A 27,101-nucleotide genomic window follows, 5' to 3' on the forward strand; every position below is an offset into this window, starting at 1 on the left:
ATATTAATACGATTTGATTGGTTAATTAATGATGACGTTGTTTTTTCTTTAATATTATTTACCGTGCCCATCAACTATCGGATAATCGGTCATCATTCATTACCCAGGCGGCACTCGTTGTCGATGGCTGTGGCTTCTTCGACTTCTAAATCGGCAGATCAAAAATTGCGTTTTCGCTCGCAACCGCGACTGAGCATCGCTAGTTTCGGTTCAACCCCCTCGGAGTCGCCGGAAGAAAATTGAGAAAATGTTCCTATCGATCGGCAGCTCTGGGAGGAAAGCGAGCTGGAACGCCGTCGCAACATCATCCTGAGATCGGCTCGCAGCCGTTTCCGTTAAAGTCGAATAGGATGGGTTCTAAGCAAACCTCCAGCGTCCGTCGAGTTCCAGCGCAGAATAACGGGATGACGCGAACGCGCGAAGGCTGACCCGTCGCGTAGTGACGAGGCCTATCACAACCGTTGAAATACTTGAAAAAACTGTCGATACGAAATCGCTCTCCCCTCGCCTCGGAACAATGCAAAGACCGCGCTAAATGTAGACTGTGAGACAACTAGCACCATGCAATTCAAAAGAAAATCTTGAGGGATTTTTGTGGCCTTTTCTCAGCGCAGTTGCCCGTGCTCAAAACATGCCTGTACGTCGAGGTCATGTCGCGCCTCAAAATACCTTCATCGATACAATCATCCGGAAGTTCGAGGGGCTCAGTAAGTTAAATGCCCTTATTTTAATTATCCATCCAGCCTCGGCATCATCCTAAATTTTGCGTCAGCTATCTCCGCCAATAAATCTTAACCCTTTTTTAAATTTTTTCTTCAAATAAATAGTCAAGTAAATCTTAACGCTATTCTTCCTAATATGGTTAAATATTTGTGATAAATTTAGATTTAGACACAATATTTTTACGCGAAGAGGGAATTTCAGCGTGTATTTTTTAACCTAACGAAAACGGAGATCCTAAATTGGATTTTTTGTTATTTTCGTTCGTAATAGCAAAAGCTTTACTTTATCTAGGTCTCTGGACCCTCCTTTGTTTCGTTTTCACGAAAAACTCCACTAAACTGATTGAATCGGCGTGGTCAAAGTTAGCAATGCTAGAGTACATTTTTAATTCAACCTCGAAATTAGGAAGTAGGAGATAGTGGGTGGGCATCGTAGGACATTGCCTTGTGGGCTGGTTTTTTTTTGGTTTTCCGAAAAGGGGAGGGGGTTAATCGTAAATCTTACGGGGGTGGGGGGAGGCCCACAAACCACTCTCGATGTATTTCGCCACATTTTACTACGAGCGCGTAGTATCTAGTTACAAGTTGTACTATTTGTTTTTATGGAAGTTGTCATTGCTTTGGCCAGCTGCCATATAAACGCTCTGATGCACTTAAGATGGTTTTTTTTTCCCTTCGCGGGTCTTACGATGTGTTTCTTTGCTTTTTTTTACCTATAGCGGCGTGTAATTTTTTTTAACGAATTGTTTTTGCGGGAATCTTTGGAGTCGGTATTTTTTCTTAAAAAAATGAACCTTCTTAATGTTTTTCAAATAGCTTGTTTTAAAAATAGGGAAGGTTTGTCGGGCTAACACGTGGCTGTTGGAGGAAATCTATTTTTATTTAAATTTTAAAGGCGCGACAAGGTGGGTTCGCTATAAAATAACCTTAAGTTACGACTTCATACTTTATTAACTAATCAATTAAAAACACATTTATTTTAAGCACTGAAGTAGTGTATATGTAAAGTATTGAAAGATAAGTATTTATTTATGCTTAGGGAGATTTACGTTGCCTGGTCCTGAAAATAAAATTTTCGTACTAGAGTAAAAAATTATAGTGTTGAAGTAAAAAAAGTTGTCGTACCAGAGTAAAAAAATGTTGTGTTAAGAGTAAACAAAATATCGTGCTAGAGGAGAAATTGTCGTTCGAGAGTAGATAAATTGTCGTTCGAGAGTTGAGAAATTGTCGTTCGAGAGTTGAGAAATTGTCGTTCGAGAGTTGAGAAATTGTCGTTCGAGAGTTGAGAAATTGTCGTTCGAGAGTTGAGAAATTGTCGTTCGAGAGTTGAGAAATTGTCGTTTGAGAGTTGAGAAATTGTCGTTTGAGAGTAGAGAAATTGTCGTTCAACAGCGTTCAAGAGTAGAGAAATTGTCGTTCAACAGCGTTCAAGAGTAGAGAAATTGTCGTTCAACAGCGTTCAAGAGTAGAGAAATTGTCGTTCAACAGCGTTCAAGAGTAGAGAAATTGTCGTTCAACAGCGTTCAAGAGTAGAGAAATTGTCGTTCAACAGCGTTCAAGAGTAGAGAAATTGTCGTTCAACAGCGTTCAAGAGTAGAGAAATTGTCGTTCGAGAGTTGAGAAATTGTCGTTCGAGAGTTGAGAAATTGTCGTTCAACAGCGTTCAAGAGTAGAGAAATTGTCGTTCAACAGCGTTCAAGAGTAGAGAAATTGTCGTTCAACAGCGTTCAAGAGTAGAGAAATTGTCGTTCAACAGCGTTCAAGAGTAGAGAAATTGTCGTTCAACAGCGTTCAAGAGTAGAGAAATTGTCGTTCAACAGCGTTCAAGAGTAGAGAAATTGTCGTTCAAGAGTAGAGAAATTGTCGTTCGAGAGTAGAGAAATTGTCGTTCGAGAGTAGAGAAATTGTCGTTCGAGAGTAGAGAAATTGTCGTTCGAGAGTTGAGAAATTGTCGTTCGAGAGTTGAGAAATTGTCGTTCAACAGCGTTCAAGAGTAGAGAAATTGTCGTTCAACAGCGTTCAAGAGTAGAGAAATTGTCGTTCAACAGCGTTCAAGAGTAGAGAAATTGTCGTTCAACAGCGTTCAAGAGTAGAGAAATTGTCGTTCAACAGCGTTCAAGAGTAGAGAAATTGTCGTTCAACAGCGTTCAAGAGTAGAGAAATTGTCGTTCAACAGCGTTCAAGAGTAGAGAAATTGTCGTTCAACAGCGTTCAAGAGTAGAGAAATTGTCGTTCAACAGCGTTCAAGAGTAGAGAAATTGTCGTTCAACAGCGTTCAAGAGTAGAGAAATTGTCGTTCAACAGCGTTCAAGAGTAGAGAAATTGTCGTTCAAGAGTAGAGAAATTGTCGTTCGAGAGTAGAGAAATTGTCGTTCGAGAGTAGAGAAATTGTCGTTCGAGAGTTGAGAAATTGTCGTTCGAGAGTTGAGAAATTGTCGTTCAACAGCGTTCAAGAGTAGAGAAATTGTCGTTCAACAGCGTTCAAGAGTAGAGAAATTGTCGTTCAACAGCGTTCAAGAGTAGAGAAATTGTCGTTCAACAGCGTTCAAGAGTAGAGAAATTGTCGTTCAACAGCGTTCAAGAGTAGAGAAATTGTCGTTCAACAGCGTTCAAGAGTAGAGAAATTGTCGTTCAACAGCGTTCAAGAGTAGAGAAATTGTCGTTCGAGAGTAGAGAAATTGTCGTTCGAGAGTAGAGAAATTGTCGTTCGAGAGTTGAGAAATTGTCGTTCGAGAGTTGAGAAATTGTCGTTCGAGAGTTGAGAAATTGTCGTTCGAGAGTTGAGAAATTGTCGTTCGAGAGTTGAGAAATTGTCGTTCGAGAGTTGAGAAATTGTCGTTCGAGAGTTGAGAAATTGTCGTTCGAGAGTTGAGAAATTGTCGTTCGAGAGTTGAGAAATTGTCGTTCAACAGCGTTCAAGAGTAGAGAAATTGTCGTTCAACAGCGTTCAAGAGTAGAGAAATTGTCGTTCAACAGCGTTCAAGAGTAGAGAAATTGTCGTTCAACAGCGTTCAAGAGTAGAGAAATTGTCGTTCAACAGCGTTCAAGAGTAGAGAAATTGTCGTTCAAGAGTAGAGAAATTGTCGTTCGAGAGTAGAGAAATTGTCGTTCGAGAGTAGAGAAATTGTCGTTCGAGAGTTGAGAAATTGTCGTTCGAGAGTTGAGAAATTGTCGTTCAACAGCGTTCAAGAGTAGAGAAATTGTCGTTCAACAGCGTTCAAGAGTAGAGAAATTGTCGTTCAACAGCGTTCAAGAGTAGAGAAATTGTCGTTCAACAGCGTTCAAGAGTAGAGAAATTGTCGTTCAACAGCGTTCAAGAGTAGAGAAATTGTCGTTCAACAGCGTTCAAGAGTAGAGAAATTGTCGTTCAACAGCGTTCAAGAGTAGAGAAATTGTCGTTCAACAGCGTTCAAGAGTAGAGAAATTGTCGTTCGAGAGTTGAGAAATTGTCGTTCGAGAGTTGAGAAATTGTCGTTCGAGAGTTGAGAAATTGTCGTTCGAGAGTTGAGAAATTGTCGTTCGAGAGTTGAGAAATTGTCGTTCGAGAGTTGAGAAATTGTCGTTCGAGAGTTGAGAAATTGTCGTTCGAGAGTTGAGAAATTGTCGTTCGAGAGTTGAGAAATTGTCGTTCGAGAGTTGAGAAATTGTCGTTCGAGAGTTGAGAAATTGTCGTTCGAGAGTTGAGAAATTGTCGTTCGAGAGTTGAGAAATTGTCGTTCGAGAGTTGAGAAATTGTCGTTCGAGAGTTGAGAAATTGTCGTTCGAGAGTTGAGAAATTGTCGTTCAACAGCGTTCAAGAGTAGAGAAATTGTCGTTCGAGAGTTGAGAAATTGTCGTTCAACAGCGTTCAAGAGTAGAGAAATTGTCGTTCAACAGCGTTCAAGAGTAGAGAAATTGTCGTTCAACAGCGTTCAAGAGTAGAGAAATTGTCGTTCAACAGCGTTCAAGAGTAGAGAAATTGTCGTTCAACAGCGTTCAAGAGTAGAGAAATTGTCGTTCAACAGCGTTCAAGAGTAGAGAAATTGTCGTTCAACAGCGTTCAAGAGTAGAGAAATTGTCGTTCAACAGCGTTCAAGAGTAGAGAAATTGTCGTTCAACAGCGTTCAAGAGTAGAGAAATTGTCGTTCGAGAGTTGAGAAATTGTCGTTCGAGAGTTGAGAAATTGTCGTTCGAGAGTTGAGAAATTGTCGTTCGAGAGTTGAGAAATTGTCGTTCGAGAGTTGAGAAATTGTCGTTCGAGAGTTGAGAAATTGTCGTTCGAGAGTTGAGAAATTGTCGTTCGAGAGTTGAGAAATTGTCGTTCGAGAGTTGAGAAATTGTCGTTCGAGAGTTGAGAAATTGTCGTTCGAGAGTTGAGAAATTGTCGTTCGAGAGTTGAGAAATTGTCGTTCGAGAGTTGAGAAATTGTCGTTCGAGAGTTGAGAAATTGTCGTTCGAGAGTTGAGAAATTGTCGTTCGAGAGTTGAGAAATTGTCGTTCGAGAGTTGAGAAATTGTCGTTCGAGAGTTGAGAAATTGTCGTTCGAGAGTTGAGAAATTGTCGTTCGAGAGTTGAGAAATTGTCGTTCGAGAGTTGAGAAATTGTCGTTCAACAGCGTTCAAGAGTAGAGAAATTGTCGTTCGAGAGTTGAGAAATTGTCGTTCAACAGCGTTCAAGAGTAGAGAAATTGTCGTTCGAGAGTTGAGAAATTGTCGTTCGAGAGTTGAGAAATTGTCGTTCGAGAGTTGAGAAATTGTCGTTCGAGAGTTGAGAAATTGTCGTTCGAGAGTTGAGAAATTGTCGTTCGAGAGTTGAGAAATTGTCGTTCGAGAGTTGAGAAATTGTCGTTCGAGAGTTGAGAAATTGTCGTTCGAGAGTTGAGAAATTGTCGTTCAACAGCGTTCAAGAGTAGAGAAATTGTCGTTCGAGAGTTGAGAAATTGTCGTTCAACAGCGTTCAAGAGTAGAGAAATTGTCGTTCAACAGCGTTCAAGAGTAGAGAAATTGTCGTTCAACAGCGTTCAAGAGTAGAGAAATTGTCGTTCAACAGCGTTCAAGAGTAGAGAAATTGTCGTTCAACAGCGTTCAAGAGTAGAGAAATTGTCGTTCAACAGCGTTCAAGAGTAGAGAAATTGTCGTTCAACAGCGTTCAAGAGTAGAGAAATTGTCGTTCAACAGCGTTCAAGAGTAGAGAAATTGTCGTTCAACAGCGTTCAAGAGTAGAGAAATTGTCGTTCAACAGCGTTCAAGAGTAGAGAAATTGTCGTTCGAGAGTTGAGAAATTGTCGTTCGAGAGTTGAGAAATTGTCGTTCGAGAGTTGAGAAATTGTCGTTCGAGAGTTGAGAAATTGTCGTTCGAGAGTTGAGAAATTGTCGTTCGAGAGTTGAGAAATTGTCGTTCGAGAGTTGAGAAATTGTCGTTCGAGAGTTGAGAAATTGTCGTTCGAGAGTTGAGAAATTGTCGTTCGAGAGTTGAGAAATTGTCGTTCGAGAGTTGAGAAATTGTCGTTCGAGAGTTGAGAAATTGTCGTTCGAGAGTTGAGAAATTGTCGTTCGAGAGTTGAGAAATTGTCGTTCGAGAGTTGAGAAATTGTCGTTCGAGAGTTGAGAAATTGTCGTTCGAGAGTTGAGAAATTGTCGTTCGAGAGTTGAGAAATTGTCGTTCGAGAGTTGAGAAATTGTCGTTCGAGAGTTGAGAAATTGTCGTTCGAGAGTTGAGAAATTGTCGTTCGAGAGTTGAGAAATTGTCGTTCGAGAGTTGAGAAATTGTCGTTCGAGAGTTGAGAAATTGTCGTTCGAGAGTTGAGAAATTGTCGTTCGAGAGTTGAGAAATTGTCGTTCGAGAGTTGAGAAATTGTCGTTCGAGAGTTGAGAAATTGTCGTTCGAGAGTTGAGAAATTGTCGTTCGAGAGTTGAGAAATTGTCGTTCGAGAGTTGAGAAATTGTCGTTCGAGAGTTGAGAAATTGTCGTTCGAGAGTTGAGAAATTGTCGTTCGAGAGTTGAGAAATTGTCGTTCGAGAGTTGAGAAATTGTCGTTCGAGAGTTGAGAAATTGTCGTTCAACAGCGTTCAAGAGTAGAGAAATTGTCGTTCGAGAGTTGAGAAATTGTCGTTCAACAGCGTTCAAGAGTAGAGAAATTGTCGTTCAACAGCGTTCAAGAGTAGAGAAATTGTCGTTCAACAGCGTTCAAGAGTAGAGAAATTGTCGTTCAACAGCGTTCAAGAGTAGAGAAATTGTCGTTCAACAGCGTTCAAGAGTAGAGAAATTGTCGTTCAACAGCGTTCAAGAGTAGAGAAATTGTCGTTCAACAGCGTTCAAGAGTAGAGAAATTGTCGTTCAACAGCGTTCAAGAGTAGAGAAATTGTCGTTCAACAGCGTTCAAGAGTTGAGAAATTGTCGTTTGAGAGTTGAGAAATTGTCGTTTGAGAGTTGAGAAATTGTCGTTTGAGAGTTGAGAAATTGTCGTTTGAGAGTTGAGAAATTGTCGTTTGAGAGTTGAGAAATTGTCGTTTGAGAGTTGAGAAATTGTCGTTTGAGAGTTGAGAAATTGTCGTTTGAGAGTTGAGAAATTGTCGTTTGAGAGTTGAGAAATTGTCGTTTGAGAGTTGAGAAATTGTCGTTTGAGAGTTGAGAAATTGTCGTTTGAGAGTTGAGAAATTGTCGTTCGAGAGTTGAGAAATTGTCGTTCGAGAGTTGAGAAATTGTCGTTCGAGAATTGAGAAATTGTCGTTCGAGAGTTGAGAAATTGTCGTTCGAGAGTTGAGAAATTGTCGTTCAACAGCGTTCAAGAGTAGAGAAATTGTCGTTCAACAGCGTTCAAGAGTAGAGAAATTGTCGTTCAACAGCGTTCAAGAGTAGAGAAATTGTCGTTCAACAGCGTTCAAGAGTAGAGAAATTGTCGTTCAACAGCGTTCAAGAGTAGAGAAATTGTCGTTCAACAGCGTTCAAGAGTAGAGAAATTGTCATTCAACAGCGTTCAAGAGTAGAGAAATTGTCGTTCAACAGCGTTCAAGAGTAGAGAAATTGTCGTTCAACAGCGTTCAAGAGTAGAGAAATTGTCGTTCAACAGCGTTCAAGAGTAGAGAAATTGTCGTTCGAGAGTAGAGAAATTGTCGTTCGAGAGTAGAGAAATTGTAGTTTGAGAGTTGAGAAATTGTCGTTTGAGAGTTGAGAAATTGTCGTTTGAGAGTTGAGAAATTGTCGTTTGAGAGTTGAGAAATTGTCGTTTGAGAGTTGAGAAATTGTCGTTTGAGAGTTGAGAAATTGTCGTTTGAGAGTTGAGAAATTGTCGTTTGAGAGTTGAGAAATTGTCGTTTGAGAGTTGAGAAATTGTCGTTTGAGAGTTGAGAAATTGTCGTTTGAGAGTTGAGAAATTGTCGTTTGAGAGTTGAGAAATTGTCGTTCGAGAGTTGAGAAATTGTCGTTCGAGAGTTGAGAAATTGTCGTTCGAGAGTAGAGAAATTGTCGTTCAACAGCGTTCAAGAGTAGATAAATTGTCGTTCAACCGCGTTCAAGAGTAGAGAAATTGTCGTTCAACAGCGTTCAAGAGTAGAGAAGTTTTCGTTCAACAGCGTTCAAGAGTAGAGAAATTGTCGTTCAACCGCGTTCAAGAGTAGATAAATTGTCGTTCAACAGCGTTCAAGAGTAGAGAAATTGTCGTTCAACAGCGTTCAAGAGTAGAGAAATTGTCGTTCAACAGCGTTCAAGAGTAGAGAAATTGTCGTTCAACAGCGTTCAAGAGTAGAGAAATTGTCGTTCGAGAGTTGAGAAATTGTCGTTCGAGAGTTGAGAAATTGTCGTTCAACAGCGTTCAAGAGTAGAGAAATTGTCGTTCAACAGCGTTCAAGAGTAGAGAAATTGTCGTTCAACAGCGTTCAAGAGTAGAGAAATTGTCGTTCGAGAGTAGAGAAATTGTCGTTCGAGAGTAGAGAAATTGTCGTTCAACAGCGTTCAAGAGTAGAGAAATTGTCGTTCAACAGCGTTCAAGAGTAGAGAAATTGTCGTTCAACAGCGTTCAAGAGTAGAGAAATTGTCGTTCAACAGCGTTCAAGAGTAGAGAAATTGTCGTTCAACAGCGTTCAAGAGTAGAGAAATTGTCGTTCAACAGCGTTCAAGAGTAGAGAAATTGTCGTTCAACAGCGTTCAAGAGTAGAGAAATTGTCGTTCAAGAGTAGAGAAATTGTCGTTCAAGAGTAGAGAAATTGTCGTTCAACAGCGTTCAAGAGTAGAGAAATTGTCGTTCAACAGCGTTCAAGAGTAGAGAAATTGTCGTTCAACAGCGTTCAAGAGTAGAGAAATTGTCGTTCAACAGCGTTCAAGAGTAGAGAAATTGTCGTTCGAGAGTTGAGAAATTGTCGTTCGAGAGTTGAGAAATTGTCGTTCGAGAGTTGAGAAATTGTCGTTCGAGAGTTGAGAAATTGTCGTTCGAGAGTTGAGAAATTGTCGTTCGAGAGTTGAGAAATTGTCGTTCGAGAGTTGAGAAATTGTCGTTCGAGAGTTGAGAAATTGTCGTTCGAGAGTAGAGAAATTGTCGTTCAACAGCGTTCAAGAGTAGAGAAATTGTCGTTCAACAGCGTTCAAGAGTAGATAAATTGTCGTTCAACAGCGTAAAGAGTAGAGAAATTGTCGTTCGAGAGTAGAGAAATTTGGTGTTCGCACTGGTTAATTCACTGTGTTTGTTAGACAAGTTTGGTGGCTAAACTAATTGGCCTTTAAAAGTCTGAAGAGTATTTGATACCACGGTTTCTACTAAAATGTAAAAATTCCAAAAAACAAATTGAAATTCAAATGTTATTTCATAAAATATATTAGTTGGTTACAATGTTTGAGATATGGCCAAGTCTTAAAAGAATTTTAGGCCTTGACACTGGCAGTGTCCATTTAATTTTTCTTCATTTAATTACAAAGTTTAAAGGATCATATTTCCCTGTATTTGAAACTAATTTCGAGCCCTTCCCAAATTTACATGTCTTACACGCCGTTTGGTTCAGATTTGGTAAGAGCACGTTGAGACCGGAATTGACGTCACGTGGTTCGTATTTCCGGAAATCCCCCCACTTTGACCCGTAAGACAAACAGTTCTTTGTTACAAATCACTAACCTAATTAAAAAATACCTTGACCCATCGTGTACCTTATCACATGCTTATTTTGTCATGGGCTCTTGGACTATAATAGGCGTGCTTTGTCCGCAGTTAACGTTTCTTAATCCGTGTCTCGATCTTCTCCAAGTCTCTTGCTATTCCAACAAATATTACATCAACTACTCGTTTTAGTTGTTCTATCTTAAGCTGCTTACAATCGTGGGCTTAGCTGAAAAAAATGATTGAACAAGTTTTTGTTAACTATTTTTTTCTTCATCTTATTGTTTCATCCGAGTTTCCTATTTTTTTCATGAAACCTTTGGTCGTTCCATTTGAACAATTAAACTTTTATTTTCTCGAGCTTTTTTGTTTTTGTTCCGTTTCCTTTCATACATTTTGCTTTCCGCATTTTAGTCGGGCGCATCATAAATGGCGCAGGAATTATACTCTGATAAAGGACAAGTAAAATTCCGTTGAAAGCGAGGGGAATTTAAAATTCCGTTGAAAGTGAGGGGAAATTAAAATTCCGTTGAAAGTGAGGGGAAATTAAAATTCCGTTGAAAGTGAGGGAAAATTAAAATTCCGTAGAAATTTTGGGGGAAATTTAAAATTCCGTAGAAATTTTGGGGGAAATTTAAAATTCCGTAGAAATTTGGGGGAAATTTAAAATTCCGTTGAAAGTGAGGGAAAATTATAATTCCGTAGAAAGTTTGTGGGAAATTTAAAACTCCGTAGAAATTTGGGGGAAATTTAAAATTCCGGAGAAAGTTAGGGGAATTTAAAATTCCGGAGAAAGTTAGGGAAAATTAAAATTCCGTAGACATTTTGGGGGAAATTTCAAATTCCGTAGACATTTTGGGGGAAATTTCAAATTCCGTAGACATTTTGGGGGAAATTTAAAACTCCGTAGAAATTTAGGGGAAATTTAAAATTCCGTAAAAAGTTAGGGTAATTTAAAATGCCGTAGAAAGTTAGGTGAATTTAAAATTCCGGAGAAAGTTAGGGAAAATTAAAATTCTGTAGACATTTTGGGGGAAATTTAAAATTCCGTAGACATTTTGGGGGAAATTTAAAATTCCGTAGAAATTTGGGGGAAATTTAAAACTCCGTAGAAATTTGGGGGAAATTTAAAATTCCGGAGAAAGTTAGGGTAATTTAAAATTCCGGAGAAAGTTAGGGTAATTTAAAATTCCGGAGAAAGTTAGGGGAATTTAAAATTCCGGAGAGAGTTAGGGAAAATTAAAATTCCGTAGACATTTTGGGGGAAATTTCAAATTCCGTAGACATTTTGGGGGAAATTTAAAACTCCGTAGAAATTTAGGGGAAATTTAAAATTTCGTAAAAAGTTAGGGTAATTTAAAATGCCGTAGAAAGTTAGGTGAATTTAAAATTCCGGAGAAAGTTAGGGAAAATTAAAATTCCGTAGACATTTTGGGGGAAATTTAAAATTCCGTAGAAATTTGGGGGAAATTTAAAATTCCGGAGAAAGTTAGGGTAATTTAAAATTCCGGAGAAAGTTAGGGTAATTTAAAATTCCGGAGAAAGTTGGGGTAATTTAAAATTCCGTAGAAAGTTGGGGTAATTTAAAATTTCTGTAGAAAGTTGGGGGAAATTAAAATTTCTGTAGAAAGTTGGGGGAAATTAAAATTTCTGTAGATAGTTGGGGGAAATTAAAATTTCTGTAGAAAGTTGGGGGAAATTAAAATTTCTATAGAAAGTTGGGGGAAATTAAAATTTCTGTAGAAAGTTGGGGGAAATTAAAATTTCTGTAGAAAGTTGGGGGAAATTAAAATTTCTGTAGAAAGTTGGGGGAAATTAAAATTTCTGTAGAAAGTTGGGGGAAATTAAAATTTCTGTAGAAAGTTGGGGGAAATTAAAATTTCTGTAGAAAGTTGGGGGAAATTAAAATTTCTGTAGAAAGTTGAGGGAAATTAAAATTTCTGTAGAAAGTTGGGGGAAATTAAAATTTCTGTAGAAAGTTGGGGGAAATTAAAATTTCTGTAGAAAGTTGGGGGAAATTAAAATTTCTGTAGAAAGTTGGGGGAAATTAAAATTTCTGTAGAAAGTTGGGGGAAATTAAAATTTCTGTAGAAAGTTGGGGGAAATTAAAATTTCTGTAGAAAGTTGGGGAAAATTAAAATTTCTGTAGAAAGTTGGGGAAAATTAAAATTTCTGTAGAAAGTTGGGGAAAATTAAAATTTCTGTAGAAAGTTGGGGAAAATTAAAATTTCTGTAGAAAGTTGGGGGGAAATTAAAATTTCTGTAGAAAGTTGGGGGGAAATTAAAATTTCTGTAGAAAGTTGGGGGAATTTAAAATTTCTGTAGAAAGTTGGGGGGAATTTAAAATTTCTGTAGAAAGTTGGGGGAAATTAAAATTTCTGTAGAAAGTTGGGGGAAATTAAAATTTCTGTAGAAAGTTGGGGGAAATTAAAATTTCTGTAGAAAGTTGGGGGAAATTAAAATTTCTGTAGAAAGTTGGGGGAAATTAAAATTTCTGTAGAAAGTTGGGGGAAATTAAAATTTCTGTAGAAAGTTGGGGTAAATTAAAATTTCTGTAGAAAGTTGGGGGAAATTAAAATTTCTGTAGAAAGTTGGGGGAAATTAAAATTTCTGTAGAAAGTTGGGGGAAATTAAAATTTCTGTAGAAAGTTGGGGGAAATTAAAATTTCTGTAGAAAGTTGGGGGAAATTAAAATTTCTGTAGAAAGTTGGGGGAAATTAAAATTTCTGTAGAAAGTTGGGGGAAATTAAAATTTCTGTAGAAAGTTGGGGGAAATTAAAATTTCTGTAGAAAGTTGGGGGAAATTAAAATTTCTGTAGAAAGTTGGGGGAAATTAAAATTTCTGTAGAAAGTTGGGGGAAATTAAAATTTCTGTAGAAAGTTGGGGGAAATTAAAATTTCTGTAGAAAGTTGGGGGAAATTAAAATTTCTGTAGAAAGTTGGGGGAAATTAAAATTTCTGTAGAAAGTTGGGGGAAATTAAAATTTCTGTAGAAAGTTGGGGGAAATTAAAATTTCTGTAGAAAGTTGGGGGAAATTAAAATTTCTGTAGAAAGTTGGGGGAAATTAAAATTTCTGTAGAAAGTTGGGGGAAATTAAAATTTCTGTAGAAAGTTGGGGGGAATTAAAATTTCTGTAGAAAGTTGGGGGGAATTTAAAATTCCGTAGAAAGTTGGGGGGAATTTAAAATTTCTGTAGAAAGTTGGGGGAAATTAAAATTTCTGTAGAAAGTTGGGGGAAATTAAAATTTCTGTAGAAAGTTGGGGGGAATTTAAAATTTCTGTAGAAAGTTGGGGGGAATTTAAAATATCTGTAGAAAGTTGGAGGAAATTTAAAATTCCGTAGAAAGTTGGAGGAAATTTAAAATTCCGTAGAAAGTTAGGCGATTCGTGATAGACCTGTAGCGGGAAAGAAGGTACGTGTTAGATCTATTTTACAAAGGTTGTTTGTAGCTGTGTATTTGATGGAGGCGGCGACATTTCCGCCTCCCCGCATGTCCGAAGTTTGTTAATGAAGATACTAGATCGTTTTAAATTAAATTGGATTTTCCAGGGGAGGGGAGGGCTGGCAATTTTGTCATTATTTAGCGCGACACTATGTCAAGTCCAGCCTCGTTGCGGACTCGGTATAAATGGATTTTGACCCAAATCGCCGAAATGGCGTTGTCTTAATTAAATGTATTCGCAATATAGGGAAACAAACATTTACAGCGAAGCCCTTAGAGGTTCAATTTTAATGCTTTTATTTATAATAGATGGCGTCAATTTAAATGCCGCTATATATTAAAAAAATTGCGTCTAAAGTAACATGGTTTCAGATATTTTAAAATTTGAGACTGTAGGTATAAAACATAGAGATTTAATCACTTTTTATATAAACTTATAAAGTCTAAAGGTAAAACAATGTATTTTTGTATAACCATTTGAAACACCCTGCATACGAAATAATCTATTAAATATTAAATAATCTATTTGGTTACGCCACTGATAGAGTTCTATATTTCTGGTGGATCACCTAATTGGCCACCAGTTTTATCAGAAGCTTGGATATCTGGCGCTCGTGTTAACAGACGGGTTTTCATCGATTTATAATATACTACATTTAACAATACACAGGTAAAGCTAGGTAGATGACTGTGTAGGATGCACAAAAAAGTTACGTCTTCACTTGTACGCGTCCCCCTACTCGTTTTCTAGCGCCATCTTTATTTGATTTTATTTATTTTTATTTATCGATAATATTTGTTAGAGGTTTGTGGATTTTTTATTTTTGTTTTGAGCGTAGTGGTAATGTAAATTAAAATTAACCTTAATTGACATCATGTACATTTTCACAAGTGCATTGTAGTATTATTTAATGAAATCAATGATTTGGTCATCCACTTAACAGGATTTTGGGGGGAAAAAACGATATTTATCCGCCCCAAATACGCCTTAATAGCCAGTAATTAAGCTAACGTTTTTGGGTCTTCTGATGTGATAATTCGTGTTTTTATTCTCGCCCGCTATAGACGCTTCAATAAAACCCATTCTCCGATTCCCTGGGAACTATTAATATATAGAGCCTGGACGTTAAAGCTACTCTTTATATGGTCTTTGTATTGGGCTGGTTTTCAAAGGGATGTTGAGAATTGCGTCCACGATAAAAAAAATTGTTAGGCCTAAACGAGATCTTTTTGCGTCTAGGAGAAAAATTGTTAGGCCTAAACGAGATCTTTTTGCGTCTAGGATAAAAAATTGTTAGGCCTAAACGAGATCTTTTTGCGTCTAGGAGAAAAAATTGTTAGGCCTAAACGAGATCTTTTTGCGTCTAGGTGGGGTGGCAGAGTGGTTAGCACTTTCGCCTCGCAGCAAGAGGAGCCGGGTTCGATCCCAGCTTGTGGCACTGGTTGAAAACTCGGAACCACTACTTCTGCGTTGAGTTTGTAAGTTCTCTCCCCACTGGTTTAAGGGGTTTTCCTCCGAGCTCTTCGGTTTCCCCTTCCATAGAAACTTGTCTAGGTTAACGGTAATAGTTAGTGTAGGGAGCTGTTGGCTCGATCACGTGGCATGCAGGGCTTGCCACCACCCTCCTACGCAATGTAACCCGGCCACCTGAATTAAAGGCTTCAAAAGTCGCCTAAGGTGGTGCCTTGGTTATTAGCCTAGCTGATTATTATTATTATTAAATTGCTAGGCCTAAACGAGATCTTTTTGCGTCTAGGAGAAAAAATTGTTACTATATATTATTGCCTTTAGAACAATTTAAACCAGCAATAAGTAAGAAATTGCGTTTACAAAGTAAATGTCTTAAATAATTGACTTGTTTTGACTCGAGTTGGATTGTACCTGGCTTCTTCGACTAGCCAGGCGAATCTGTAACCGACCAACCAGAATTATTTAAATCAGCGATCCCCTTTTCGCCACGTAGAAATTAGGTTTAGCCTGTCAAAATGGCCATATCACCTACAGCATAAATAACGTAATAACACTGTCGCTTAGCTCCGAATTGAACTTTCACGTATTTATCCTGTGGCATGTTTAGACAGGGGCGTACCGAAGGGACCAAATTTAGGGAGGGGGAAGGCTAGTTAATTTTACCAACTAGAAATTAAAAGTTGCCAAGTGAGTTATGTGTTTGTTTTATGAAGATATTAAGATAGTATAAAACCCTGTTACCATTATTTTCGATGTGTTAATGAATATTAAGATATATATTAGCCTAGCTGATTATTATTATTATTATTTAGCAATTCAAAAAATTTATTTTTCCATTTAAAAAATACTTTTATTTAAATTTGAAAAACTGATTTATAACGAAGTTTCTAGTTAGTATCTGGTATGACCAAGTATCTAGTATATTTCCTAAATCACTGTAGACAACGTAATACAAATTACTATAAGCCTAATGTCCTATGTTCTTATTTCAAACTAAAATTTTAATCTTTCTCGGTTTCAATTGCGACCACTTGCATACCATATTGATCAGTTCTACGCTATTTGTTAAGTCTTTTTTGCTACTGAGAAGCATTAAATAATTTAGACTTTTGTCTGTCATGGTTGTCCGTAAAACATTTTTTTTACAAAATATAATTTACTGAATGTTCGTTCGTTTGTAGAAACATAATATCCGGCAGTTAAAATTAGTCGTACTAATAAAAACGTTAGTTTCAATATTTGTTTTTTTTTTCAATCCACAAGCTTCCGTTACAATACCACTCATAGACTATGCATTGGTGAAGTTTTCAAATAAAATTTCCATTTCAGTTGGAATCATTTCTATAACTGTTTTTAGATTTTCCAATCTCAAATTGTCTTTAGATAGGGGAAATTTAAAGCAAATGTCGGCTCTAGGTGAAGTAGCTCTTTTTTCAACAGATGTCGCTAGCATCGAAATCAAAAATCAAAACAAGATGCTGAAGCTACATTTTGAACCAAAAGGCGGGACATAAAAGTATGCTTCGCGTTGATTGGCTAGTTTGTAAATTTGTCAATAATAATAAATAATAATTGTTTACAATATATTTTATATGGGATATATAATTTAGGTTAAAGTTCACTAACAATGTAAGTAGAGTAAAAGTGGTCTAAATATAATACTCTATAATGGCTCTCTGACGACGTTATTGTTTCGCTATTTTGAATTTTAGCTTACGTTCCCATTAATAGATGGCTCCACGCTCTCCACGAAAGTAATTTTATTCGAAGATTCGGATAGATTCATCTCTAATAACAGGTGGCAATGATAGAGCCGACAGTTGCTTTAAATATTTCGAAAAATGGTTGTACACAAGCAGCGACATTGGAACTCATGAACGTAGTTAGTGTCCAAAACGAATATAAACTCATTCCTAAAAATATGGTGTAGTTGATAGAGATGCTGGACTAGATTTATCACTATCGAGAATTTGTTGGCGAAAGCTACAGCACTATCTATTAGTCTGTATCTGCCGATTACTGCTCGAAGAAGGTTGACAACGTCAATTATTTTCAGGTTTGTGCATTCTAAAGTTACGGTTAGTAGTTTTGATTTAATCATAATTGATTTCATAAACATTAGAGATACTATTAAATCAAAACAAAGCATTTTCTTATATAGAGCCAATGCATTCGTTTTGGTTTTAGAATCAAACGCTTATTTCTTTAAGCATGTCCGCTATTGGTTCAAAAGAAATTACAATGGCCTGTATGGTTTCGGCGATAGCTTGTCCATCTGGTTTTTGATACATTTCATATAGCTATAATGAATTTTCTATTTCTTTAAGTTGATCTTTTACAGGTGGAAAACGTTTCGTGCTAGATGAAAAGAAAACCTATTAATCATATCGTCGATAATAGACGCTTAAATCTAGGAGCAACAAACACAACACCCCACACAAGGAGAACGCAACCCGTCAAAAGTCGTGTATTTTCTTGTGTACATTTTTCATTGGCTAGACGCCGTTGGAAGGAGAAAATTCTGAAATTGTCTCCCCCCGCCCGTAAAACGTTCAGCGTAAAGGCTCGTGACGCTCGTCCAATGAAATTCGTACACAACCCTTCGTTAGCGTGTTTAAAGGCTAGCTGCGTTCTCCTTGTGTTTGTTGCTCCTAGCTTAAATAAAAACTGTTCAGAGAGCAAGGCCATACTTGTTAAAACGTTATATTTTAAAGCGCGCGCTGATTAATATTTCAATAAAGAAGGGCTCGTTCAATTTCACACGCGCCTACCGAAAGAAAAAAAAAATTCGTTTAACCCCAAAAATAAAACTAACATAAACACGTGACTATTTTATTCAGTGACTCGCGCCTGCACGTATTTGAGGGAAATGAAAAAGAGAGCGGCATTTATTGAAGTGCCTATTGGGCTGGTTTTACAACTTTGTTCAACGGCTGTATTAGTTCTAATATAAAGTACAAGATGGTGTAGTAGTTGGTAAACATTTTATTGCGCTCCGTTAAACGCGCTCCGTAAACATCCCTGACATGGAACTGGCAAAGTCGTACTACTCGAAATCCAAATTTGACACATCAATTTCGTTACGCTGAAGACTTTTTATTATGTCTTTTGAAGTTCCTAATCCTGTTTTGTCCTTTGTTTCTTAAACTTCTAACAATCGCTCTCTAACGATTCCAAGGAGATTTGTACTCCTAACAACTACAGAAAGTAAATCTTTATGAGACTTATCCGGCGTGGAATCAGCCATAACTGTAAAAAATGGACATTCTTTAATTTATGGCACTATTTTATTTTGTACCGCTGCTCCAACTAATTAAACTCGTTCTGAGATTTTGGGCAAAGATGCATCGGATAACCCGAGGGGCAGGTCACTTCCTTGATTAACGACGCACCCCTTGAAAGATTAAATCCGATTTAATCGTAATTCTTTTGATTAAATCACGTTTAATCAATAATTATAACACGTTTAATCAATAATTATAACACGTTTAATCAATAATTATAACACGTTTAATCAATAATTATAACACGTTTAATCAATAATTATAACACGTTTAATCAATAATTATAACACGTTTAATCAATAATTATAACACGTTTAATCAATAATTATAACACGTTTAATCAATAATTATAACACGTTTAATCAATAATTATAACACGTTTAATCAATAATTATAACACGTTTAATCAATAATTATAACACGTTTAATCAATAATTATAACACGTTTAATCAATAATTATAACACGTTTAATCAATAATTATAACACGTTTAATCAATAATTATAACACGTTTAATCAATAATTATAACACGTTTAATCAATAATTATAACACGTTTAATCAATAATTATAACACGTTTAATCAATAATTATAACACGTTTAATCAATAATTATAACACGTTTAATCAATAATTATAACACGTTTAATCAATAATTATAACACGTTTAATCAATAATTATAACACGTTTAATCAATAATTATAACACGTTTAATCAATAATTATAACACGTTTAATCAATAATTATAACACGTTTAATCAATAATTATAACACGTTTAATCAATAATTATAACACGTTTAATCAATAATTATAACACGTTTAATCAATAATTATAACACGTTTAATCAATAATTATAACACGTTTAATCAATAATTATAACACGTTTAATCAATAATTATAACACGTTTAATCAATAATTATGACACGTTTAATCAATAATTATGACACGTTTAATCAATAATTATGACACGTTTAATCAATAATTATAAGACTTTTAATCAATAATTATAAGACTTTTAATCAATAATTATAACACTTTTAATCAATAATTATAACACTTTTAATCAATAATTATAACACGTTTAATCAATAATTATAATGTTAAAATCACATTTAATCAATAATTATAATGTTTAAATCACGTTTAATCAATAATTATAATGTTTAATTCACGTTTAATCAATAATTATAATGTTTAATTCACGTTTAATCAATAATTATAATGTTTAAATCTGATTTACTCGTGATTTAATGATAAAATCTGATTAAAATGATTAAATCCTGATTAAAATGATTAAATCCTGATTGAAATGATTAAATCGCGATTAGAAATTAGAACGAGAATCAGAATGATAATATTGGTGATTGGAATGATTATAATTGTGCATGATTCGAACGAGCTGATTAGAATAATTTTATATCTGATTAGAATTATTATTTCGTATTTACCGCGCTTGATAAATCTCGATTCGACCGATTATATTGATTAAATCTAATTTAAAATGTTTAAATCTAATTTAAAATGTTTAAATCTAATTTAAAATGTTTAAATCTAATTTAAAATGTTTAAATCTAATTTAAAATGTTTAAATCTAATTTAAAATGTTTAAATCTAATTTAAAATGTTTAAATCTAATTTAAAATGTTTAAATCTAATTTAAAATGTTTAAATCTAATTTAAAATGTTTAAATCTAATTTAAAATGTTTAAATCTAATTTAAAATGTTTAAATCTAATTTAAAATGTTTAAATCTAATTTAAAATGTTTAAATCTAATTTAAAATGTTTAAATCTAATTTAAAATGTTTAAATCTAATTTAAAATGTTTAAATCTAATTTAAAATGTTTAAATCTAATTTAAAATGTTTAAATCTAATTTAAAATGTTTAAATCTAATTTAAAATGTTTAAATCTAATTTAAAATGTTTAAATCTAATTTAAAATGTTTAAATCTAATTTAAAATGTTTAAATCTAATTTAAAATGTTTAAATCTAATTTAAAATGTTTAAATCTAATTTAAAATGTTTAAATCTAATTTAAAATGTTTAAATCTAATTTAAAATGTTTAAATCTAATTTAAAATGTTTAAATCTAATTTAAAATGTTTAAATCTAATTTAGAATGTTTAAATCTAATTTAGAATGTTTAAATCTAATTTAGAATGTTTAAATCTAATTTAGAATGTTTAAATCTAATTTAGAATGTTTAAATCTAATTTAGAATGTTTAAATCTCGATTAGAATGTTTAAATCTCGATTAGAATGTTTAAATCTCGATTAGAATGTTTAAATCTCGATTAGAATGTTTAAATCTCGATTAGACTGTTTAAATCTCGATTAGAATGTTTAAATCTCGATTAGAATGTTTAAATCTCGATTAGAATGTTTAAATCTCGATTAGAATGTTTAAATCTCGATTAGAATGTTTAAATCTCGATTAGAATGTTTAAATCTCGATTAGAATGTTTAAATCTCGATTAGAATGTTTAAATCTCGATTAGAATGTTTAAATCTCGATTAGAATGTTTAAATCTCGATTAGAATGTTTAAATCTCGATTAGAATGTTTAAATCTCGATTAGAATGTTTAAATCTCGATTAGAATGTTTAAATCTCGATTAGAATGTTTAAATCTCGATTAGAATGTTTAAATCTCGATTAGAATGTTTAAATCTCGATTAGAATGTTTAAATCTCGATTAGAATAATTAAATCTCGTTTAAATCGTGATTAGATTTTCTAATCGTGATTAGATTTTTTAATCACGATTACCCTGATTTAATCACGATTACCCTGATTTAATAATTTTACTATGATTAAGACGCACCCAAAATGAAAGTGACCTGCCCCTCGGGATAACCATCGCTTCAAAATAGAGTTATGTCTCGAAATTAGTTGACCAATCTGATTATAATTACCATTTTCATCTTATTAAGATCCTCTAAAGACCAACCTCTGCCGTCCTAGTGCTCTGGCGACATGTGCCAATATTTTGACTACTTCTGTGTTGTTAGTTAAGACTCTGTTATTCGATCAAAGCTGAATGTTTGTTTTTGTCCAAAGGGACATCGACGTTACCCTCTTTCAACATTTACTGACAGTAATCTGACAATGATTGTTTGTGACAAGATGAAGAAAAATGCAATTGGGAGTTTTTTCCAAGCTTTTGTTTGCGTCCGCATTTTTACACCCTCCTGAACCCAATGCATTTCTGATTTCCACTTGCACCGTTTCCGCAATAAGAAGGAAATAGAGATAACACACAAAACAAAATGCTGCATCTTTGCCTCTGCTGCACTCTTGTAGAATTATTTGTCGACCTCTCTTGCTTAGCAATAACTTAACTAATTAAATTCAACCAGAGTAATATCTATTAAAACATTAATTACTTATTTTGCAGAGAATGACAAAAGTTGAGTGAAGTGTTAGACTGAACTTTCTGGCACCTAGGAGCAACAAAGACAGCACCCCACACAAGGAGAACGCAACCCGTCAAAAGTCGTGCATTTTCTTGTGTACAATTTTCATTGGTTAGACGCCGTCGGAAGGGGAAAATTCGGAAATTGTCTCCCCCCTTTCCGTAAAACGTTCAGCGTAAAGGTTCGTCCAATGAAATTTGTACACAACACTGCCTTAGCCTGTTTAAAGGCTAGCTGAGTTATCCTTGCGTTTGTTGCTCCCATCTGGCACTGATTAAACATGCATATACATTTTACTTTTATACTAAATTAAAAATAATATTTCCACAATAAAAAAGGGGCGAGGGCAATTAAAATAACGTTTTTAAATAAGATAAGGGAAAAAATTGGGCAATAGTTTCTATTTAGTTTTTACTCAGTTAACGAAATTTCGCTAAACGAATTAGTCTTTACAACTCTAAAAACTCAAATTCTTTATACCACTGAGCGTTAAATCTATTTTTTCCATAGCTTGGAAACGTTGCTAACTTAGACTGATTTAGACCTAAAGGAATTGGTTATCTTCTTCGATTATCCGTCTAATTAGAGTTAGTATCCCTTTTTCCTGAGTCGGGCTTGATTAGTAAATCTTACTCCGATTTTAGAAAATCTTCTAATTGGCTCTATATATGTTAATAAGCTTTCGCATCTACCATTAAGCGATTCACAGTAGTCTTTGATTGAATGGACAAAGTCCATTATCTGTATAATTGACAATTTCTCTTTGATAAATGTCCTTTCTTTTAAGTCACATAATAACTTTTCACCAGATGACGCTTTGTCAATGAGAAAATTTACAAGCACAGGCAGTCCAACATTCGGAAATATCCGAAAAATGTTTCACATTTTCATTTTAAATATTTTTAGTTTCGTTTGATATAGCTTCATCTTGAACAGATTCACTCACTTTCATTGTGACTTAGAGATGGCAGAGCCCCCACTCAAATCTGAAATTTGTTATAGGAAAAATAGGATCATATTTCTAAAAATATAGGACTTTATAGGACTATTTTTACAAAATTATAGGATTTTATAAGACTATATATGCTATTTCATTTACTAACTTTATGCATTTAAAAACAAAATCTATATTTAGAGAAATAAATCTTTGATTTCCACTTAAAAAATAGAAACTATTTGAGCATTTTATCACAAAAATATGCTAGTAGCTAACTATGTTAACAATAACAAAAGTATAGACTAGAATGACTTGGTATAGGAATTTATTCTATAGCTAAATCTAGCAATTTAACTGACGTCGTGAGTGGCTGGATTTGAAATGGACAAAATATCAAAATTATAGGATTTTATAGGACTTTTGGGGGATTTTGCTATAAATATAGGATGTCATAGGACATTTGGGAAAATATAGGATTTTATAGGAATTATAGGACCTCTGGGGTCCCTGACATGGATTTAAAATAGGTGATTCAAACTAAGTTGGTAATTCAAATTCCTTATCAACAGTGGCAGAAGTTCCCAAATCACTACTATGTCTAATTTCTGGAAATGAGCTGCTAAAATTAGTTTTGTCTACGTTCCCAATGTCGGATTCACGTATATTTGGAGTCTCATCTTCATTTTCAATTACGAATTCCGTGGTACTAATACTACTCGATTCATTTGGAGCACCTTGACCCTGAGCTGTAACTTGTTCAATTCTACGTCGTTTTTAACTCTAACGACCTTACCATCATGACAAGCTGTTTCATTTTGATTTTTTAAAGTCATTGTAAAATAGTGCTTTACACCTAGGAGCAACAAGCACAAGGAGAACGCAGCTAGCATTTAAACACGCTACCGCAGTGTTGTGTACAAATTTCATTGGATGAACCTTTACGGAAAGGGCGAAGACAATTTCCGAATTTTCCCTTTCCGACTAACCAATGAAAATTGTACACTAGAAAATGCACGACTTTTGACGGGTTGCGTTCACCTTGTGTGGGGTGCTGGGTTTGTTGCTCCTAATTTACACGACAAAAATTCTACTTTTTATCGATCTACTCTCTGATTTGTCTTGACTTCCGCTCGAACTCATAAAACAGTAAAAGTTCTTCAAGTTCCGACTTTCAGATAAATTTAATTATCATATAAGGATAATAAGGTATTGCAGCGAAAAAGTAATAAGCTAATAGAAAGTTTAGAAACTAAATGAAAAGCAAGCTGCTAAGCCAAAGGGCCTTAAGCCTTACCAACAATTTTAGTGGCGAGGCGAGGATAATAGATTAAAAGTGAGTGAAAATGTGAAATTAACAATTGTTTTCAGTTCTAATTTTTCCATCAACCACAACCGTTTTTTTCACATTATTATAAAAAAATTATAACAGAACGAAAATTATAACAAAAACATTACCTGAATTTACTATATCTCAGAAAGGACATCGCACTTTTTCTATTTGATTTGGCTTGAAACATGTTGTCCTGAGCAAAATTGTCCATCGTCATGTTTCCCTAGCTCCTATAGTTTGTCCAGTATCAGCGGTCAAAAGTGGACAAAACTTACAAGGAGACATCCCGAAGTGTAACCCACCGATTTTGTTCAAATTCGGGGGATTGATAGACTTTTATATAACTTGAAAAATCTCGAAGGGAATTTATTCAATGGGCAACCGTTTTCCCATGGTAAGCAAAAATGTTTTTCACAACACAAAATGGAAATTTTCCCATTGAAAATAACATGGGATTCTGACCGATTCCTAGGACCCCCCATGTGAAACTTTTGAAAACGATTGTAATTGATAGGAAATTATTGAAATAGATTATTTGTGAAATATCGGAAGAATATTTAGATAAATTGTTTTATTTGAAAAAATAATTCTTTTGGTCAATTTGGTCAAGAATGATCAAAATTTTAAATAAAAAAAAATATATAAAAAATGACTTCATTTTACAAAAAATCTCAAAATAGTTTGAAATAAAATATTTTTTTTCGTCAAAATTGAATAAATTTGTACCAGTTTGATCATAAAGCAGTAGTTTCAATCAAAATTGAATGTTGTGTAAAATTGGATTAATATACAGATAAATTGACCAAAATTAGAAAAAATATATCAACATTGGCCAAATTTAAAAAAAGCCCATTTTGATCTACTAATCCGAATTTTGATCATTGTTGACCAAATTGACCAAAATTATTTTCTTTTTCAAAATACAGCAATTTATCTATATATTATAATAATCTATTTCAATCAGCGATAATCGTTTTGGATCAAATTTACTGCTTTTGATCAATTTTTTTTAAATTTATGATTTTTTTCAATTTTGAAAAAATAATTTATTTCAAACAATTTTGAAATATTTTTCAATGATTGTACTATTTTAAATTTTCTCTCTCATTTTTCCAATTTTAGCTCTTTTGGTTCATTTTCACCCATTTCGTTCAAATTGAAAAAAAGTTGATCAATTTTGATTTTTTTCGTAAATTGTTATATTTTTGGCATTTTAATTTTTTTTAAATTAGTTTTGCCATAGCAATGAAAAATGTTTTTGACAACAACAAATGGAAATTTGAACAAATTTCAAAATTTGGAAAATGCCAAAAATAGAAAAAATAGATAAAAATTGACCAAAAAAAATGAAAATTAATCCCATGATACACTTCGGGATGTCTCCTTAAGTTTCGTCCACTTTTGGCCGCTGATACTGGACACACGATAGGAGCTAGGGGAAAATGGCAATGGACAATTTTGCTCCTTTGATCAAGTCCAACAACATGTTTCAATAGACGCTAAAAGAAATTATTCGCTCCAAAATAAAAAACGTCAAAAGGAAGGGTTTTTAAATTAAAAACGCGTGAATCTCGATGATATCGCCCATTTTTTCGTCGCACGTGTAATTATTTATTCTGATAATAAAATAGAATCACGTGGGCTTAGCAATATTTATCCGCATTTGTCTTAGCCAATAAGATTATCCCTTCCGAGCAAGCACGCGTCAATTTACACAATATAACCGTTGAATTTTTCAAATCAATTTCTTTTAAGATCTATTTGAAAAAAATCAGTCGAAAGCCAAATCCCATAGAAGAAGTGCGATGTCCATTGGCAAATTTTTAAAATAAAACAAATACCGTTTAAGTAAAGATCAAGGTCGCCATTTAGAGCCTTAGTTAACAAAATTTGTGACACAAACGATCACACGACGCGATTCGCGACGTGTTTTTTATTCAGACATATTCGTAGAAATGATACATGATTTCTAGGAGCCTAGGAGTGTGAACAGAGGGAATCGCGGAGACATTTTGAAATAGCTTGAAAGCTCCGAGACAATCGAGAAATTTTTACAAATAATCGCAGGGTTGGCTGGTAAAAAAACTGTTTTTTTTTTAATAATTAAGTTTTTGATTAACTAAAATTATTCCAAAATGTTAGTACATTTTCTTACCGAAATGATTACATTTCTAAAAACATTTACAAGGTGACCACATTTCCTATATTTTCAATACCTTCCTATAAATTTATTCGGTTTTCTCGTGTAGTATATATATAACTAGAAAACATTCCGTCGTCGTGTACCCTTCTTCATCATATATTTAACTTTATTTTATCTACTGTTTTTCGATAACAAACCCTAGTTTTGCTTATGGTTTTTCCTATATTTTCCTTTAATTCCCTTGAACATTTCCTATTTTTTCTATAAAATTTTCAAGGCATTTTCTTGGTCACCGTGCATTTATACAAAATGAAACTAAAACTAAAACTTCGTTCTGGTAAGACTTGTATAAAATGAACCCAAAACTAAAACTTTGTTCTGGTCACGTGAGACTATTAATACTACTCATATTCATTTTTAGTTGATTAGTAATATGTATGCACGGTTAAACAAAAACGAAAAATAGATTAAAAGTAAAAAAGGCAGGGTTTAAAAAAAACTGATTTAAACCAAAAAAAAAAAAAAAATTTGGGTTTTGATTCAAAAAAACGAGTTTTTTTTAACCACGACATCATGGAAAAATATGGAATCCCTTAATACTTTAAATTTTTATTCTAGCTTTTCAAGCGACTGAAGGAGAATCTCAAAATTTTCATTTTGCCAAAGGGGCATCGATTTGCCAACTCTCCGAATTTTTAGTGGAGGAGGTTTCCCCAATCCCCCCAGGGGACGGTACGGTATTTAGACCCTAGGGGCTTTCGTCCGCGAACTAAGCCCAGGGCTGTTTTATCCAATGGGCACTGTGCCCAGGGCCTACCAAGGCCTTAAAACCGCCCTGACTAAACCTTGATTTCGCAATAGCTCTGAAAATCAGATCGGAGGTAATTTTCTCTAATTGACATACTTTACGTTATTATGTTACTTATGCTAAACCGTAGCTAAAACCGAATTTCATCTAATGTCATGATAAAATATTTGTGGTTACAAGCGACGTAACACTACTTATTTCATTCGTAATGAGTTGTGCCAATTGGTTGGCCAAACTAATTGACCTTTCAAGTTGAGTAGTCTCAACGAGTCTTTATTTATACTAGATAATTTATCACTCAAGAAAATTACAGCATAAAAACAACCACGGAAAAAATGTTCTTCGCATATTTAAATAAATAAAAAAATTCTACGTTTCAATCTGCTGGCGTCATCTGGTTTAAAAAAAGAACGACCTCTAATGGCGTTGCCCCTGTGAAAGAATCTTCTCCCTTGTCAAATGTGTAATCGGCCTATTATTAG

The 27,101-nt window shown here is 34.5% G+C and overlaps 1 protein-coding gene across 4 annotated transcripts in view; it reads left to right on the forward strand.

Moving 5' to 3' along the window:
* Nucleotides 1-598: 598 nt before the first annotated feature.
* The window catches only part of sei (potassium voltage-gated channel seizure), a 203,455-nt gene continuing 176,952 nt past the window's right edge, over nt 599-27,101 (forward strand). For all 4 annotated transcript variants that reach the window (XM_090160405.1, XM_090160400.1, XM_090160401.1 and 1 more), the window contains exon 1: nt 599-707. In XM_090160405.1, coding sequence (XP_090016531.1) covers nt 632-707 — 76 coding nt within the window. In that variant the 5' untranslated portion in view covers nt 599-631. The remainder of the gene's footprint in view (nt 708-27,101) is intronic.

The sequence above is a fragment of the Leiobunum rupestre genome, chromosome 10 (genome assembly GCF_980474605.1).
Source record: "Leiobunum rupestre chromosome 10, qqLeiRupe1.1.hap1, whole genome shotgun sequence".
Lineage (NCBI taxonomy): Eukaryota > Metazoa > Arthropoda > Arachnida > Opiliones > Sclerosomatidae > Leiobunum > Leiobunum rupestre.